At 36.4% G+C, this 19,294-nt stretch overlaps 1 protein-coding gene across 1 annotated transcript in view; it reads left to right on the top strand.

Annotated features, from left to right (window-relative positions):
• The window catches only part of rap1gap2b (RAP1 GTPase activating protein 2b), a 119,975-nt gene that overhangs the window by 5,937 nt on the left and 94,744 nt on the right, over positions 1-19,294 (top strand). Inside the window, exon 2 of the mRNA XM_056446264.1 lies at positions 5,417-5,452. Within this exon, the coding sequence (XP_056302239.1) occupies positions 5,417-5,452 (36 nt within the window). The remainder of the gene's footprint in view (positions 1-5,416; positions 5,453-19,294) is intronic.

The raw sequence follows: 19,294 nt of genomic DNA, 5'->3' as shown, positions 1-19,294 counted from the left end.
GTGGTTTTCTGCTGATGTAGCCCATCCACCTCAAGGTCGGACATGTTGTGCATTCAGAGTTGCTCTTCTGCATAACCGGTTGTAACAAGTGGTTATTTGAGTGACTGTTGTCTGCTCGAACCAGTCTGTCCATTTTGCTCTGACCTCTTGCATCAACATGGCATTTGCTATCACAGAACTGTCGCTCACTGGATGTTTTCTCTTTTTCAAACCATTCTCTGTAAACCTAGAGATGGTTGTGCGTGAATATCCCAGTAGATCAGCAGTTTCTGAAATACTCAGACCAGCCCATCTGGCACCAACAACCATGCCACATTCAAAGTCCCTTAAATTACCTTTCTTCCCTATTCTGATGCTCAGTTTGAACTGCAGCAGATCATCTTGACCATGTCTAAATGCACTGAGTTGTGATTGGCTGATTAGAAATTTGCGTTTACGAGCAGTTGGACAAATGTACCTAATAAAGTGGCCAATATGTGTATATTTAGACATTTTAGACACTCAAATGCCCCTCTTATGACTATCCTTTTTTGATGATGTCAGCTTGACAGATGAAATTAGCTTAGCCACACCCCTCCAACTCTTAATTTGCTGCAAGTGAAAGATGAGAGGAGGAGCACACAAGTGAAACTCTGCCCCATACTCAACATTCCATTTCAGTTGGAAACGCACCATTATTTTGAAAATCTGCAGCAATTTCTTGTTCACAAAGGCTTTAAATTTTTTTTATGTAAATAAGTACTTTTATGTAAATGACTACTAGTTTTTTAATATAACGACTACATTCTTTATTAGTTTTCAGCAGATGAAATGAACACATAAAAGTTTGGAAGCTATTAGGAGTAAATTGAAAGTAAATTCAATTTTTTGAAAACTTTCATTTTAATGTACTAGAACATGTACTCTTTGCTCTCAGTGTCTAAAGTGGTTCATTCGAAGATTCATTCTCTCTAAACCACTCATAACTGAGAGCCTAGTCTACTCTGGTCAGTTAGCCTAATTGGATTAATACTGCTTACAGTGCATACTGGAAACAAAACCACCATTTCCATATTTAAATTTCCGCTTTGCAGGATTCCTCAGCACTTGTATACTCAGTGATACAAACAGTTACAAAGGCATCATCCTTGGTATTGTGACTATTAGGTTTTGCTTTCGATACCACAAAACAAACTATACAAGGCCTCAGTAGGGGCTCCTCAAAAGAGAAGGGGGGGGAGTGATTTTAAGGGCCCACGCCACTTTGAGTCCCTGAGAGATACTATTATGGGCCAACTGACTCACACCAAAACCTATAACCACCAACCACCCCTCCCCATTCTTCACTTTCGTCCGACTCCTCCCACTCTTCAGTTTCATCCAAACCCCCTCATCTCCCCCTTCTTCTCTTCAATTTCGTCCATGATATCCTCCCCCATGCTCTTCATTTCCATCCTCGACACCCAAAAAAAATGTCATAGGGCCAATGAATGTGAAGTAGGGTCAAAGCATCCAGTGAACACTATATAGACAGGTAATATGCATATATATTACAAACGTACCGCAGGAAGTACAACTGGAATTACTGAGGACTGAGTTGTTATATTTAAGAATCTGTTCTTTGTTTTGGGAGACAGGAACTTCACTAATCAAGCGCTTTGACCTTTGTAGACCTTTGACAATCAGCTACGTCACACTCTAAAGAATTAACCAAAAAAACATAATATGGACACTTTAAGTTCTCACTTAAAATGTATGAAATGTACAAAATATCTCACAAAATCATCTCACTAAATGGGATGTTCCTTTCCCTGTCACTGCGAGTTTAAGGAAACTGGTCTGGTGTAATAAAGAAAATGAGACACTATAACTGCACTTACTTACAGTAACAGGAGCTGACAGCAGTGCCCTCATGCAGGGGTGCACACAACTGCTCCCATGGTTAGAAATGTCAAAGATAACTTTAAAGGAACCCTTGCTACTTAACACATCAAAAGACTCTAAAATTTAAGTAAATGAGGCACGTTTTATTGTAAATATAAATAAATTACTTGCATGAATTCGATTCAAGGATTTTAGGGCTTACAGTATTGTTATTGCCAAACATAATCTATCTTTAAAGGACACCTATTTAGCCCCTTTTAAAAGATGAAAGATAAGACTTTGGTGACTCCAGAATGAGTCAAAATTTGACCTCAAAATACCCATCAGATCATTTATTGTATAATGTACAATCTGCCCATTTTGGTGTCTGACTACATTGTAGCTGTTTTTGTAGCCTGTGGCTTTAAATGCAAACAAGCTGCTTGTCCCCGCCCACCACTCCGAAATGCGTGTTCGCTTTTCCTGTGTTACGTCAAATAAACAGCAGTCAGTGATAGAGACAGACTCGAATGAAGCTGAAATACAGCTCATTAGTCAAAAATACCAAGTAAGTTTATTTTATGTATTTGTAGTGGAGTCTATTCAAGCCTTTCTGAGTCGATGGGTCTCGGGCCTCAAAATCACTGGGATTTGGATCCTATTTTAACGTCAGTAAATTTAAAAAAGATACTTATTGTGTTTCTATCACCCCAATATACAGTTGACACACTATACCTAGACACAGTTCTGTCCAAGCAGCTTCCAAAAGTTGATTTTCATCATAGGTGCCCTTTAAAGCGTTAAACATGAAAGACAGTTCAAATTTCACTTCAATTTCTGTTGTAAAGCAGCTGTTCATTATTTACGTTTTTATGATTCTGGAAATTTATCCCAAGCAAGCTGTTACAAACTCTTGAACAAAAATAATATTACCTCCATTTGGATTAAAATGTAATGGTTTGGTTTTTGATTATGCTTGAAGTGTATTGGGCCCTTCACAGTGTAAAACCAAATCTTGCTGCCTTAAATGTTCTTGTTGAATCAAATAAACATTTCTAGTCATTTCAGCTTAAGTCATTCAGACTAGATTGAAATGAAAATGAATGAATGATTAAAAATTTATTTGAAATCTGATGAACTTTTTAAAATAAGTTAAAGTAACATAAAAACATGTTGTAATAATTTTTTGTCATTTTTTTACAGTGCAATAAATGATTTCTCATGGTAAAATCAAGTTGTCATGCATGTTGTTATTCTAGAAAACGTGAGTATGATTTAAAAGAAAATCTGCTTTTTACACATATTCATTTATTCATTTTCATTTGGCCTTGTCTCTTTATTCATCAGGAGTCGCCAGAACGAACCGCCAAATTATCAAGCATATGTTTTTACACAGCGGATGCCCTTCCAGCTGCACCCTGAGATACCCAGTACTGGGAAACACCCATACACTCTCAAATGCACACACATACACTACGGCCAATTTAGTTTAAACAATTCACCTATAACGCATGTCTTTGGACTGCGGGGGAAACTGGAGCACCCACAGGAAACCCACACCAACACGGGGAGAACATGCAAACTCTAAACAGAAATGCCAATTGACCCAGCCCGGACTCGAACCAGTGAATTTCTTACCACTGTTATTTTTCATTAAATCTGAAATATCTTCTTAAAGGAATAGTTCACCAAAAAAATGAAACTGAAAAAAAAAGAAAATTTTACAAACTGAATTTCTTTTTTCTATTGAACACTAAACAAGATATCTGAAGACATTTAGGGAAAACGGGAGCTATTGAAATCCATAGTTGGAACAAAAAAATACTATGAAAGTCAAATTCAGTTCTTCAGTGTATTTTCCTTTAAAGCACAGTTGTCAAATCCAGTTCCTGGAGGGCCGCAGCTCTGCACAGTTTAGTGCCAATTTTGCTTTAACACACTTACCTGTAGTTTTTTCAAAAAAACTGATGGACTCAATTAGTTGATCAGGTGTGTTTGATTAGGGTTGGAACTAAACTGTGCAGATCTGCGGCCCTCCAGGAACTGGATTTGACACCCGTGCTTCAACCCTTTAACAGCCTGCTCTACAAAATGGTTGACCATAATTTGACTGTTTTAAATGTCTGTTAAAGTCATTTAAAGAATGACTGTTTTAAATAATGGTTTACACAGAGCATTGTTGGTTTACAAAAAACAAAAAAACATAATCCTGTTGAACTACTACACTTGATTTTGGTTTTATTGTAAAATAAAAGAAGAAAACATGTTCAATGAGAATCTGAAATATTTCATGGCATACTCCAAGAAATAAAGACCATTTAGTAGACTGTAAAAGCCAACAATCATCTTTATCAAATGACATGAGTGTAGTTAACTCAAAATTTACTGAAAGTTAATTCTATTCATTTAAAAACAGTTTTGAACTCAGTGTTGAAGGCAGTGAGTTAATTAAATACCTCATTACTTCAACTTAAACTTAAGTGGAGTAAGTTCACAGTACTCATATAGATAATTTTCTAACTCAAATGGTTTGTTGCAATCGGTTTCCTCAAACAGGTTGAGTTGTCTTAACTTTTCGGGTTTTACAGTGTATTAAAAATGTTTCATTTTAATTATGTTTTTAAATAAATCGGTCTTACACTTCATATTTTCAGATGTTTCATAGTATATGTATTAATTCTGGTACTTTTACCAAAAACCGACATATCAACCATTTGTTAGAGGTTTATATTCAAACAATTATGGGATGTGTTGAAAAAAATGCATTGAGTGGGTTCACTAGCGACATTAGGGGTTAAGAAATGCTATCCAAATATTTTTTTTTCTTCATAGAACAGTTAAAGGGTTATTGAAAGAAACGTAGAGCATGAGATAATGACAGAATTTTAATTTTTGTATGCTTTGGGTCCATTTAATATGAAATATTAAAATTCTGGTTTATTTCCATTGATTTTATGAGTTATTCCTGTTTCTTTTCTTTAAACATACTCACTTTTAAATGATCAACAACAAACTGATTATCCTGATTAAATAATAAAAATCATATAAATATATAACAAGAAAAAAAGGAATAAAGGATGTCTATGAATCTGAAAATGCTTTAAAGCTGACAAGTCCAAAAATAATACCATAACTACAACCTAATGATAAAAGGAAACTCTCTCTCTCTCTCTCTCTCTCTCTCTCTCTCTCTCTCTCTCTCTCTCTCTCTCTCTCTCTCTCTTTCTCTATGTGTGTGTGCATGTGTGACACAGAAAAGTGTGAAATATTAAAAACAAGCTAAAAAGGATAAAAATAACCAGCCACTCCCTTCCCCTCACTCAACCCTCTTCTGTTCTGATGTGATACTGTGGCTAGTCAATGCTGGTGACTGACCTTTCCTGCATGTCAACATTAATTGAGCATTACGCTCTCATACGGGGGAAGATTGCATTACAGAAATATCCTTATTTTTAACCCCATTTGCTCCTTTCATCCTGCCAGGTCAGCTGACAAGTCGAGCCAAGCAAATTACAGCCATCCAAGTTTGTTCCTTGATCCTGAATGCTTTCTTGTCTTTTCTCTTCAAATGCAGGGTTGACAAGTCTACCATTAGCGCCCTTCGTGCTCGGTGAGTACTGTCTGCTCTTTTCCTTTCCATCTCCCACAAACCCACCAGTCGCTGCGTCCTCTTATCTGTGTTACATGAGAAGCGGTAAACAAGAGGCCTGTTGCATGCAAGAAAACTGCAGTGTTATACATATGGCTTTGCGTGACATGAGTAAAATGATAGTTCCTGTGCGAAATGCTGTATCTTTATGTGGCTTTTTAACATTTGGTTTTTAACTAGGGGTACACTTCGACTGTTTTACACGAATACATGCACACACACACACGCAAAATATACAAACTGTCACTTGGGGGGCAATCATTTTAAAATGATATAGCTTTCTACTTTGTTTACCCCTGAAGGGTGCTTTAAAGAACATGCTATTTAAAAGTATCTCACTTCTAAAAGTATACGTATACCTTTTATTCTGAGATTGGGGCTTGGGTTTGCGCATACCTTAAATCATTCCCCCAAGACATGAAAAGGAAATCACTGGTTCAAAGAGTTTGTCTTTATTTTAGAATTTAATTCCACAATCAGTGTTTCACCAACCTTCTCTGACTGTCTTTGAGGATGAACAGCGTCCGCGTGCTCTTCATGGCCTGCATCGCTCTGATGTCATTCACACAAGCCTATGTGACTAATTTTCACAGTCATAATGAGCTGCCCGTGAAGACAGATTCTATTATTTTAATTTAAATATTAAATTCTATTTTGCCCTTTGTAGTGAGTGAGCAACATATCACATTGTTTTAAATCAAAATAATCCAAATTACTTCAGTTCAAGGGTGTCATGGTAGCGCAGTGGGTAGCATGATCGCCTCACCGCAAGAAGGTCATTGGTTTGAACCTCGGCTGGGTCAGTTGGCATTTATGTTTGCATCTTCCCCCCGTGTTTATGTGGGTTTCCTCCAGGTGCTCTGGTTTTCCCCACAAGTTCAAAGACATGTGGTATAGGTGAATTCGGTAGGCTGTAGTGAATGTGTGTTTATGAGTGTGTATGGATGTTTCCCAGTGATGGGTTGCGGCTGGAAGGGCATCCGCTGAGTAAAACATATGGATAAGTTGGCGGTTCATTCCGCTGTGGTGACTCATTTTAATAAAGGAACTAAGCTGAAAAGAAAATGAATGAATGAACTTTAGTTCAAGTGCGTTGTGTTGCTGGTTGTTTGAACATGTGACTATATTTTTCCTATGTTTTCAAATCTTTCGGGCCGCATATTTTTGTGCATCTGTATAACAATGTAACACACACACATAAGAACACACGTATAAACAGATATCGGATTTTCATGTCTTATGATTCCTTCTCATTGACAAAATGAGTTTTGTTTTGTACAGATTGTATATTCTATCCTCTAAATCTCAACCCTACCCCTAAACCAAACCCTCAGAGAAAACATTTCATTTACATTTTTAAATACCATTCTCCTTGTAAGGACTATTACCTGAAATAGTCCCTACAAGGTCAAAAATGATATTGCTTTACTTGTGGGGACATTTTAGGTCCCCACGATGTGATGAATACCAGGACCACCCACACACAAATACACATAATTTTCAAGTTTTGAAAAGGCAAAGAACTGAAATGAAACCAATGAAATAAACTTAAATTAAGTTATTTATGTCATTTTGAAGGATTCAAAACAAAAAGTCAAATGTGACCAAAAGTAATGTCTTGTGCATGTTCAGTGAGCGAATTATGTTAATTTGGATGTTAATTATTAACTCAAACTCATTAGACTGATTAATGAGTCTTTTTTGGCTCATTCATTAATAAAAGATCAGTTTCAGAAGAGTGTTTTGAATTGGAATGTGATGCTTTTTGTTTTAAAGGCAATAGTTCTTCTACCTCACAGTGTTTTATTTTTTATTCTTTTGGGTTTAGCTCATCAGTCTCAAATTATGCGAATCTATTATTCATGTTCTTCATAAAAAGTTCTTTGTAGCTGAAATAATTATATTAGTGGATGAATAATGAATGTACCTTGAAATTTTTTTCAGAAAACAAAATATATATTTGAGCCTTTTAATGTAAAACCTGATTTGTTTTTATCCATTATGTCATTATTCAAGGAAGCTAATTGTATAAATATATATATATAGGAGTATATGTAGCTTAATGAATTAATAAACAACAATAATGTTACCCATTGGTTTTCAGTCAAGATTCCATGGTTAAGTAGTGATGGTGAAATGAAGCTTTCTGAACCAGTGAACCGCTCGACTCAATTGTATCAGAAAAAAGTTTGATATTCGAAGCTGTCTAAATCAGAGCTCGATGAGGACCTCTGCTGGTTGACGCGTGGGAAAGCACTGTGCTGCAAAATAGACAATAGTTCACAACTGACCAACTCATTCATGTAGTAATACAACAATAGTAATATAAACAAATTACTCAATAACTGTAGTTTTTTACACATAAGGTATGTTATATTACACCATCGATGACTGTAATAAAGTCCCAGGTATTCTAAAGTATTTACATTTATCATATTCAACTGGTCCTTTAACCACCAACCCGCTCCAAGAAGGGATTTCACCAGCAATTCCTGCATGGGAGGTGGATGCTCTAAGGAGGAGGCTATGGGAGTGGGGATTTTGAACTGCTCTCGCCAGCTAGCCTCAGTTACACACAACTCTAATATGTAGTGGTCTTCTTTAAAAAAAATGTTGGAAATAATACACTTTAGTATGGTCCAAAAGCTTTTACTTGTGAATTACTGGTGCGTGGGACTGGGGCAGTGCTTTGAAACAGTAGAAATGTATGTAATCGACGCCTAATTTCTTTTTGTACACTTTACTAACCTACAAGGGTGTTTAAACCTTTGAATCAAAATTCGAAGCAGTCAAATGGGTATAGGTGAAAATTTAATTTTGGACGTCACTGATCATGTGATTATGGCAAAACGAATCAAGCTGGTTAAATTTAACTCTTTAAATAATTGCTGTTATTTGTAACAATTTGGATGCTGACAATGGAGTAGAGAATACATGTGCAGTACTTTATTAAAAAGAGAATAGTCAGGCAGGCAATGGTCAACACAGGAGCAAAGTAGGAGCATGCAGGTTATCCAAAGGAGTAGTCAGGGTCACAGGCAAAGAGATCAGTTCAGGCGGCAAACATCATAAAACAATTAACAAGGCAAAGGGTCAGAAAACAGGGCTAGGCAAGACAATGGAATGCTTCGAAATGTTACAGAGTGTTAACCAAACAAGACTCAGCAATGTGTGTGTGTGTTTGAGAGGTGTATAAATAGTCTGTGTAATTAGTCCTAAACAGCTTCAGCTGTGTGTGTTTGCAATCATGGTGGATCTGGATCAGGTGTGTGAGTGAAGTGCATGATGGCATTTGTAGTTCTTCAGCGATCTGCAAAAGTTGGATCGCTGGTGACCGTGACATTATTACTGTATACTTAAGAAATATTCATAATATTATTAATGTATTTAAATAGTCAAATATGGATGATAAACAATCGAAATGTAAACTGAAAGGATATTTTCGTTGCCTCATTATTAAAATAGATTTTTTTATCAAATAACAAAAATATATAGTATGTAAAATATTGTATTATTGAATACATGTAATATGTGTTATAACCATGTTTAATAGCTAGTTATGTATTTTCTTGACCCTGAAATACATTTAGAAGTATATTTTGGTATATGATTAAATCTATGTTTATTTTGTCAATAATATATTTTATTGACACTTACAGTGGCACAATACACTTAGCATATTTTAAAAATAGATTTTAGCCAGGGAGAAAGCATATATAGGGTTTTTTAATGAATGGGACATGCAATTCCAGCAAGATGATCCTCATCAAACAGACACACACTCATATGGCTTGTTTAAGATGGTGAAAGGCTGTGGGTGAAGTGGTTTGGTAAAAAGCATCAGAGTGGAATGAAGCATTGGTTTGTTTGCGTGTATCACTGCATAACCCTGAATAGGGTCGTGACTGCAGATCAGACACATGGAAATGATCCGGGTCTGCCTGATATTGGCCTTCACAGGGCCAATTCATGCTTTGCTTTGAGGTGAATTGATGAAAGGCGTGGGTCATTAATGTTTCTATTGTGTTTGAAGGATTGTGTAGAGTAGACCACGTGTCTATTTTTAGAAATCCCACTGGCAAGGTGAAAGCTGGGGTCCTTTAATGTCCATCAATATGATTCATCTGAATTAGCAAACCCTAAAGGACTGTTTTTTTTATATTTATGATGAAGAATGACGCAAATTGCTGCAATGTCATTTACTCCACAGTCTGTTTTACAGGCCAGAATTGAGGAAAAATATAAACAAATCTGTATGACTCTTGTGATTTGGTTATAATTTCTGGTTCTGAATCAGATCATGAATGACAAAAATCCCATCGGTGTAATATAAATAAATGTGATGATGAAAGGGAGAGTAGCACTTAAATTTAAACAATGTTCAGTTATAGATTTATTAAAATTTTACTTCATCTCATTGACATTTCATTCATTTTCTAAACACTACTGGTAAGTCAATAATAGCCCATTTCAAGAGTTCACACTTAGCCGATGATTCATCAAAAGCTTGTTTTGCTTGCTGTCCCGGGAGAGAGCCCCAAGCTCAAGGGATCCTCGAGCCCGGGGCTTCCTCCCGTTTGCAGAGCGAGAGGGGAGCCTGAGCTCCGTGGATCTCAGAACTCCCCGTCTGCAGTAGCTAAGGGAACATGTGAGGAAAAAAGGGGGCTAGACAAATGCTTGATTGTTATGCATGATGTATATATTTGAATGGTGGGAGGAAACCGGAGAACCCGGGGAAAACCCACGCGGACACGGGGAGAATATACAAACTCCTCACAGAAACACCTACCGACCTGGCAGGACCAGGGTTGGCAGTGTTCTTGCTGTGGGGCTAACAGTGCTAACCACTGGGCCTCCGTGCCACCCAATCTATAGTGAAGAAGGAGAACGGGGAGGAAGGGGGGTTTCTTCCAAACGAAGATAAAGTGGACTGAAAACTGTGGTTTTTTATAGTAGCTTATGGCTCGTATGATTGGATGATACTGATTAGCTTAATATGAGACCGGCTGTGATAAATCATAAGCACGTGATCCTCTCGTAATTAGTTCATGAATAAACCTCACTTAAAATGTACGATATTTAGCTAAAATTAAAATAAGAATTACTTAAAATTATATATAATTATATAAATATTTTAATAATAATAATAATAATAATAATAATAATAATAGGAATAATAATAATAAAACAACAAAATTATTAAAATTTTTAAAGTTAAAAGAAAAAAAACTAAAGAAAATTTTGAAATGTTACTAAAATCTATAAAAAAATAAATGGTCTGGTAATTTTTCATCTTGTTATTACTGATTAGTTATAAAATACCAATTTACATTATTTTGTCTTACTAAAATTATATCATTAAACACTAAAATCAATTGGTTTGAACTGAGGAGGAGACGGAAACCTGAAGAGCCAGTGTGATGCCAAGGATCCGGAGGGCTAAGGTGTAGTCGACAGGTCATCTGACTGAGGCGACGATGTGGAGCCGGATGCCTGTGATGAGCTGGAGTGACAGAGGTCTGAGTGGAACAGAATAACGAGGTATAGCCAAGCCAGACAATTAGAGTCCACAGGAATAGGCAGGGAATGACTGACCTAGGCAGAGCTTGAGGATCATGGAAGCCTGGTGGACCCAGTGGGATGACGGGCCACAGTGAAATCAGGGATGAATGATGGGTTTGAGGACCAAGGTGGAGTCTGCAGGTCGAAGGTAGGACGCAGAGATGAAGGACCCATCCGATTGGAAAGAGCTGTCAACTAGAACACATTCCACGTGATGATGTGGGCTGAGGGTGAGACAGGGCTGGAGAACTGACTGCATGGATGGAGGAAACAGACTGTTCAGGCAACTGCATGTGCGGGTCAGGAACAGCCAAGTCAGGAACTAGCAGATCAGGGATAAATTATTAAAGCAGCAGAGGAGGTCTTGGCGGGACCAGTGGGAGCACAGGAGAGTCATTGCAAGACAAAACTAGTGGGGGCACAAGGCAGTCACCGCTGAATGAAAGCAGCAGGCACGGGATTAATTCCAGGCAATCCTACGTATCAAAATCCATTACATTGTTCCCAGGTTCCATTTTAAAAAGTTCACCCTCAGCGCTGGGGAAGTGGACAGGATAATCCCTTCCGATAATCCCCTATACTCAACAATAACTCCCTCAGGTCAGATGAGCTACAGAGCTTCTCTTCTAGGGTGATGATCTGCTATGACTCTCTGGTGACAATGACTCTCTCATTTGCAGGGAGTGGCTCTTTACCTGCGGTGGAGATAAACCTCAGTGGGGTAAACAGTCATAGATGAATTATTTGAAACCAGTCACTCCACAAACTCTGCAAAACTTTCTCAAGGATCACTCTCAATTGGATGCACTCTACAGGTGACGTTCAGGGCAGTGTATAGAAAAGAGTGCATGGCCTGGCAGGTGGAAAAAAGGTTTCAGGTGGTCCTTGAAAGATTTTCCTGCTCCCTGAGGATACATAAAACGTGGAAAAACAACCAACCAAAATAATGACACAAACTTTTGGGCAGGTAATGCTGTAACGCTGTGCTGCTGGAAGAAACATGCATACAGTATTACATACAGTATAGCTTTTTTTATGGGCGACACAGTGGCGCAGTGGGTAGCGTTCTTGCTTCACAGCGAGAAGGTTGCTGGTTCGAGATCCGGCTGGGTCAGTTGACATAAAGGGCTCCTATTTTACTCCTTTACAAAATGTAAGATAAGTCTTTGGTGTCTCCAGATTGTGTCTGTAATGTTTTATCTCAAAATACTTATCAGATTATGTATTATACCCTGCTGAATATGTGAAATTATGCATCAGAGGAAATTGTTTTTGTTGTCTCTGCCTTTAAATGCAAATGAGCTGGTTCTTACAGCCCACCGTGTCTGATTCTCTTGCTGCGTCATGTCAGATAAACAGCAGTCAGTGACAGAGACAGACACGGATGAAGTAGAGATTCAGGTTGTGAGTCAAAATAACAAGTTAGGTTATTTGAAGTGTTTGTTGTGGAGTTTATTCAAGCGTCTTTTTTAAGAATGGGTCACACACAAATGCTGTTACAAAATATGCAGTACACACACATGCAGCATGCACATGTTTAACTTGTTTTTACCTGTTTACTTGCAGCAAATGTGACAGCATACAAGTTATTATACACTGGTGTATAGATATCCTTTATGCTACTCTACAATTTAAACCTGATTTAACGTCCACAAACTAGGACTCATGTTGTATGATTGAAGCATCCTCCTATAGACAATTTCAATCTGGTAATGTAGTTGGCCCTTGAACATTACCTGCTTGTTATCAAACTATTTCATAACTGTAACATGAGGCAATTCAATCCTATTTTCATGTTAAAACAGCTATCATGACAATATTTATCAATATCTGGACCTTTTGGGATTCCCGGAAGCTATGGAAATTAAAAATGTAAAGCAGGAAATACATAAGGACCATTGTTATCGCTTACGTTCCTCAAAATTGTCTATATAGTTGTACTGACACTATGCATCTGTGCTGATGTATTTTATTTATTAAAAATGCACTGTTTTAAAAACATTTTAAACTTGTAAAACTCATTCTTAAGGTGCAGCTGATCACGGAGAGTTGGAATAGATCGTTTAATCCCAGTTTCTTTGCAAATCCTGTTCTGTGGACATGTTTATATGACTATATTACTACAGAGACATGTTAAAGGGTCATGAAACCACACTTTTTCAGTTAAAGTCTACCTCAGAATTTTTTTCAAACAATGGATTTTGCTGCAAAATGGACGTGGACATGGCCGGAGGAGCCAGATAAACCAGTTTATTTTTATAATAGACTTTATAGGTTTAGGTTTTGTTTACAAAAGGCAGTGCACAGCTTGTATGTTGCAAAGAGCAGTGTGATAAAACTGTTATTATTAGCCTTTAAGTAAACATAGTGGCATGGGTATTGCATTGTACAAATTGCATTGTATTGGGTTGCACTACAAAGCAAAGCTTACGTTCATTTGTGATTAATTATTTAATCCAGAAACAGAAAAGGTGTCTAATGACTTTGTTTTTTTTTTTCGTTGTTGTAATTATGATGATGATGATGATGATTACTCATATTATTATTATTATGTTTTAAACATTTATTTAATTTAGTTGTTTTACATCAAGAGAATGATAAACATTGTGTTTTCAAAATGGTAGAACATCACATCTGAATAGATTTAGCTTTAGATTTATTTGTTAATTTTTTTTTATTTGTTTGATACTTTTTCTTCTCCCTTTTAGAAAACTTCAGAATAATGGATAATGATTTTTTTTTATCTATTATTGAAATGGAAAGTTTTACAAAGATAAAATATGCACAATACAGTTGTCTTCTACATTAACTTTACAGTATTTGACTACGAGTGTGGCGTCCTCAAATTATTATCTTATGAAATCTCTTTCATTTTGTTTATAAAGCAATATTTACTGTATGAGACATAATATATTTTATTCTAACCTTAATCACTTATCATTTCAATTAGTTCACTTCATTTATAACAGTAATAATATATTTTCTTTGGAATATGGAGAATTAACATTTTTTGCATGCAATGCAGCCTAAAAGTAATGGGTCGGTAACACTTTATTTTGATGCTCCATTTGGGTATTAGTAGACTGTCTGTTTAATATCTGCGGATACTGCTCCTTCAACAGACAATTAACTGACTATAAGAAACTTTGCAAGTACATGTCAACTTACACTAACTCTAACCCCAACCTAACAGTCTACTAATAATCTAATGAGAATTAGTTGGCATGTAGATGCAACTTAAATTCAACAAATGGACCATCAAAATAAAGTGTGACCATAAAAAGCTTTGGTGGCTGTTATATTTTAAGATTTTTTTAAATGAACTGTAAAAAGGCAGTTTTTAAAGGCAGGGCTAATATATGCGGTGAAACTGGTGTAGCCAGACAGAATGAGGTGCGTGACATAATATTTGCATATTTCCACAATAACCAGATTTGTGTTTTCTCAAGTTCATTATTCTCCCTAACATGCCAACTGTGAACTTCCAAGAATTTATTCAAACTTTGTGTATTGGTGTTGAGAAACGCCTACAGAGAGAGACATTCGTCATAATCAGAAAGCCACGTCCACAGTGTCATATAAGAACAAACAGAACAATGCCTAAAAGCAGATGCACAGTAAACAAGCTAAAAAATCAAGAACTATTTTTTATAAGCTGTCTAAAAGGTTACAACATAGCGTACAGAAATATGATACATAAAACTGACAATTAGATGTTTGACTTTCCAGTGACAAAATGTTCACTGCAACTGCAACTTGTTTACACAGCACCTTTTAGACATTGTTCTGTTTATTGTTGTAAGGCAGATTAAATGACAGAGGCAGATTCTCGCAATAGAAACTCAACGGAGAGTTGGATAGTTTTTGGGGGCTTGGCCTAAACGTGCTATGTCTGTCTGAATGTATTGCATCACCAATAGGCTACAACACCTGTTTCTATCAGTTATGAGAAAATGTGGAAGTGCATGCAAAACAATGTAACAATTCCAGGTTAATAACTCCATTCGCAATTTACAAAGGCTATAAGCTAAAGTTTTTGCACTTCATTCACATCTGTATATTTTATTTCTGATGGTTTTGCTTGCTTGTTTGAATCATAGAATGCATCTTTTATTTTTATTTCAAGCACATTTGAGATAGACTGCTACATTCGGAATTTACTCCAACATTACATTACGTGTGTCCAACATTAAACCATTTACCAACCAGTTAACCATTAAACCAGGTCACAACTAACGACCACTGACAAGTATGCGTCATTTGAAAGCTTTATCAGGTTTCAGAAGTATCCAGTGTCTTTATGGAAGAAATGCATCAGCAACAGCAACACCTGCTGTACAAACGAGATCGCGTAACATCAAACGGGACTTCATAGCCTACCTTCACAATGAAACAGCTATCAGGAGAGGAGTCCAATCCGTCACTTGAATGAATTGTTAAAGATAAGCGTCCAGCAAATAGCATCCGATAGCGCTTTTGCCATCGAAATTCATAAATCCCAACAATATTCACGTATTTCCATTGTTTGGATTGGATTTTTGCAGAACGTGACCAAACTTTATCATGTTCTCCAACAGATTACGCACTCAGCGCATCCTGCATGAAGTAAAACTTAGAGAGATGTTATGCATTAGTGTCTAACGAGTAAAACGAACCCACATATCATTTGTTTTGAAAAGGATGTAGTTTTCTTCACAATAAGCAAACAGTGAAACTGGTGTTCTAATACTTTCCGTTTCGATGGGCGGAGAATATTCATGAGTTTTCCGAACCTGAGTTCCGAGATTTTCCGTTTCCGAGATTTTTAGGTTCTATCTCAATTCCAAGAACACAGATAACCAACTTGCGTTCTCGTGTAGAGAGGTCTTAACAGGTTACCTAGGAAGAATGAGATATACAGTCTGGACTTGCATCATCAAGGCTGCATCCATCCGGATACTATTGGAAAGATGCGAGGACACACAACGCATCGTTTTGGGTTGGATAGATCCCCTCACATGACATTTTAAAAGTTATTCACGAACCTGGTGTTTTTGCTTTGAATGACAGATGTGTGATAGTGATAGACGAGGCAGTCGAATTTGGGGTTTGGGGGAACTTTTAGAATAGTCCCACCGTCTCATACTCGAGAAAAGACAAAGGATGTGAGCGCGAGGGTATAATATTTGCATATTTAGCCTATAGAGCAATGGAGTGGAAAACCATTTTTAAATCAAGATTAATTCATAAGTAGACATATTGCGATATTTAATATATATATATAATGAACATATTGCACAATATTGAAATCGTGGACACTTCGAAATACAGTAAATAATTATTTATTATTTAAAACTTTAGAGTGATTTTTAAGAATGTTCAGATTGCAGTAGTGTTTTTAACAGGGCCAAACATTTTCACAATCTGGCATACTACATGGGAAAATATTGATTGAAAAGTTTGTGACGATTTATAGGGCTATTGTATATTAACACTAATAATTTAAACCTTTAATAGTTAAGATTGATTTAAAGTCTGGATGAAATCTATACATTTTTTACTGTTGTCAGTGTCTTAGTAAATTGTAATTGCAATCAGATTACAAATTAGAATCATTTTATTAAATGGAGCACAAACCTGATGCAATTATGTTGTATTTTTTAAAACAAATATTAACATGCAGCTTCATAAATCATTTTTCTCTCTCTGTTGATTTAATTCTATTAACTATTCATTCATTCACTCATTTTCCTTCGTCTTAGTCCCTTTATTCATCGGGGGTCGCCACTGCGGAATGAACCGCCAACTTATCCAGCATATGTTTTACACAGTGTATGCCCTTCTAGCTGCAACCCAGTACTGGGAAACATCCATACACACTCATTCACACACATACACTACGGCCAATTTAGTTTATTCAATTCACCTATAGTGCATGTCTTTGGACTGTGGGGGAAACCGGAGCACCCGGAGGAAACCCACGTGAACAGGGAGAACATGCAAAATCCACTCAGAAATGCCAGCTGACTCAGCTGGGGCTCAAACCAGCGACCTTCTTGCTGTGAGGCGAAAGTGCTAACCACTGTCGTGCTAACCGGGTGCTAACCATAGTCGCCCCTTCCATTAACTAACATTTACTAATTTATTGTTAAGTGTTACTTCATCATTCTTATGGAATTTAATTTGGTAGAATCATTTGACTCAGATCATATAAACAATAAAGCAATGCACTAAGTATTATTATATCGGTCAAAATACATTTTTTTTTTGCATGATAAATTTATCCATTCTAAAAGTTTCAGCAATTTATAACAAGAAAATTTGAAATCGTCATAAGCCTATTTAGAAGTTGAAGCTAAATAGCAAACATGTTAAATTGCTTTAGTGCTGTATTTACTTAAATCTGTTATGTAAATGGGGAGATGGGCTCAGGTGTATATTGCAGCAGGTGCACAGGAAATGTTCACATAGCATGACATCGGTGCTGGTGTGAGAGGCTCTGTCACCTTCTTTGTGGGTGACCTGATGCGCGGAACACAACTTGAGATGCTGAGATGTTGCTATTGGTCACATGACCTTCACACATTTTAACAGAAAATAATTTCAATAAATTCACACAGCAATTTAAGGTTTCTCTTATAGTGGTGCTTCTGAGGAACTTAATGTAAAATAAATGCTGATAAATGACAGTTCTGTGGTATATAATGTTATATTACTGAAATATATTGAATAGTATAGTGGTTGAATGTAATAGCAATACCGTGTTGTTCAAATATTCACTGCACAAATTTGAACAAAACATTCCTTGCTGCAGGTCATTAAATGGCCACCAGTGTCACTAATAACAAAGGATTCTGAATGCTACACATTTATACGTTCATTTCATTTCCTTTGGCTTAGTCTCTATTTCAGAGGTTCCCGCTGCAGAATGACCCACCAACTAGTTACAGTTACAGCAAAAATACATTATTTACATTTACAGTAGCATTTAATTTGCTGTATATGTATTTATAGAATTGAATATTGTATTCTGTATTATGTAAATTGTATATCTTTACTGCAAAATATACAGTAATTTTTACAGTGCAACTTTAAAATACGGTAACTTACTGCATAACTGTCCAGTGCTTCCCACACATAGACTTTACTTGGGCAGGCCGCCCAGGTATATTAACAGCCGCCCAAGTATATTTGGTGACTTTTTTATTATTATCATCCTTACACTTTTTTTTGTATCTGCCCAATAGCCAAACATCAGCGATCAATTAGCTTGTGGAAAATCTCTCTCGCTCTACACGTTTCCTACTTCTCGTTGTGTATGCGCAAGAACTGTCACAGACAGTCTCACGGGCTCTGCAGAGACCCACAGAGTTGCTCCTTTTTGGGACTTAAAAATGCATCCTTCCAGGGTTTTTTAAATCTCCTAAAAGGTCCAGGATTCAGCTTTTGGTTTCGCTTTCTAAGCCATCGTCATTTTATTTTAAGCCTGATTTACTTTCACTTGGCTTCACAGCTGACAGTGCGTGCACAGCCACATGAGCGAGAGAAACATTATATAATTAATTCTTTGATCTAATCGACTTTTCTATTTACTCAGAGAGGCTGCAAAATATATGTACACCATTAAAAATAGTTAATTAACTCATTTGCCTTATTAAAATATTCAACACTTTTTATTCTGGTAATTATTATTCTTTTTAGAGATTTTTATTCCATAGGTGTTTTTATTCTTTTATGTCATTGATTTCTCATTTGCTCTAAATATATATTTTATTTGATGATGTTGGTTTATTGCATATCTTATACAGATCTAAGATACTTTGGCAATACTGTACAAAATGTCAGCAGCAGATTTTGCCTGTCAGTGGGTGCACATGGCTCCTGAATAGAATAAAAATAAAACAAATAGTGCATTTCTTTTATTATTATTTTAACAGTCTTTAAAAAAACAGTGTATAATAAATAAAAATATGTTAAAAAATAACTTTTTGTTGCATATAGGTAACTATGTGCCGTGGGTAAAAGGTGTGTTTCAATCCAGCTACCACCACAAGTATATTTCAAACCTGTGGGAAGCACTGCATTCCTACAGTAAAACACAGTTCATATTACAGTTAAATACTGTGTAATTTACAAAAATTGTTAACAGTGTAAAACAAATACAATGTGCTAACTTCAGTCAGCTTTTTTTAAAGTGAGGATTTGCAGCACAATTTTATTTTTATTTTTTTGTAGGAGTTGCTGTGTGTTTTTCAATTTGTG

This window comes from Danio aesculapii, chromosome 21 (assembly GCF_903798145.1).
Source record: "Danio aesculapii chromosome 21, fDanAes4.1, whole genome shotgun sequence".
NCBI classification, from domain to species: Eukaryota; Metazoa; Chordata; class Actinopteri; order Cypriniformes; family Danionidae; genus Danio; species Danio aesculapii.
The sequence above is the reverse complement of the archived record's forward strand: the minus strand, read 5'-3'. Positions and strand labels throughout refer to the sequence as shown.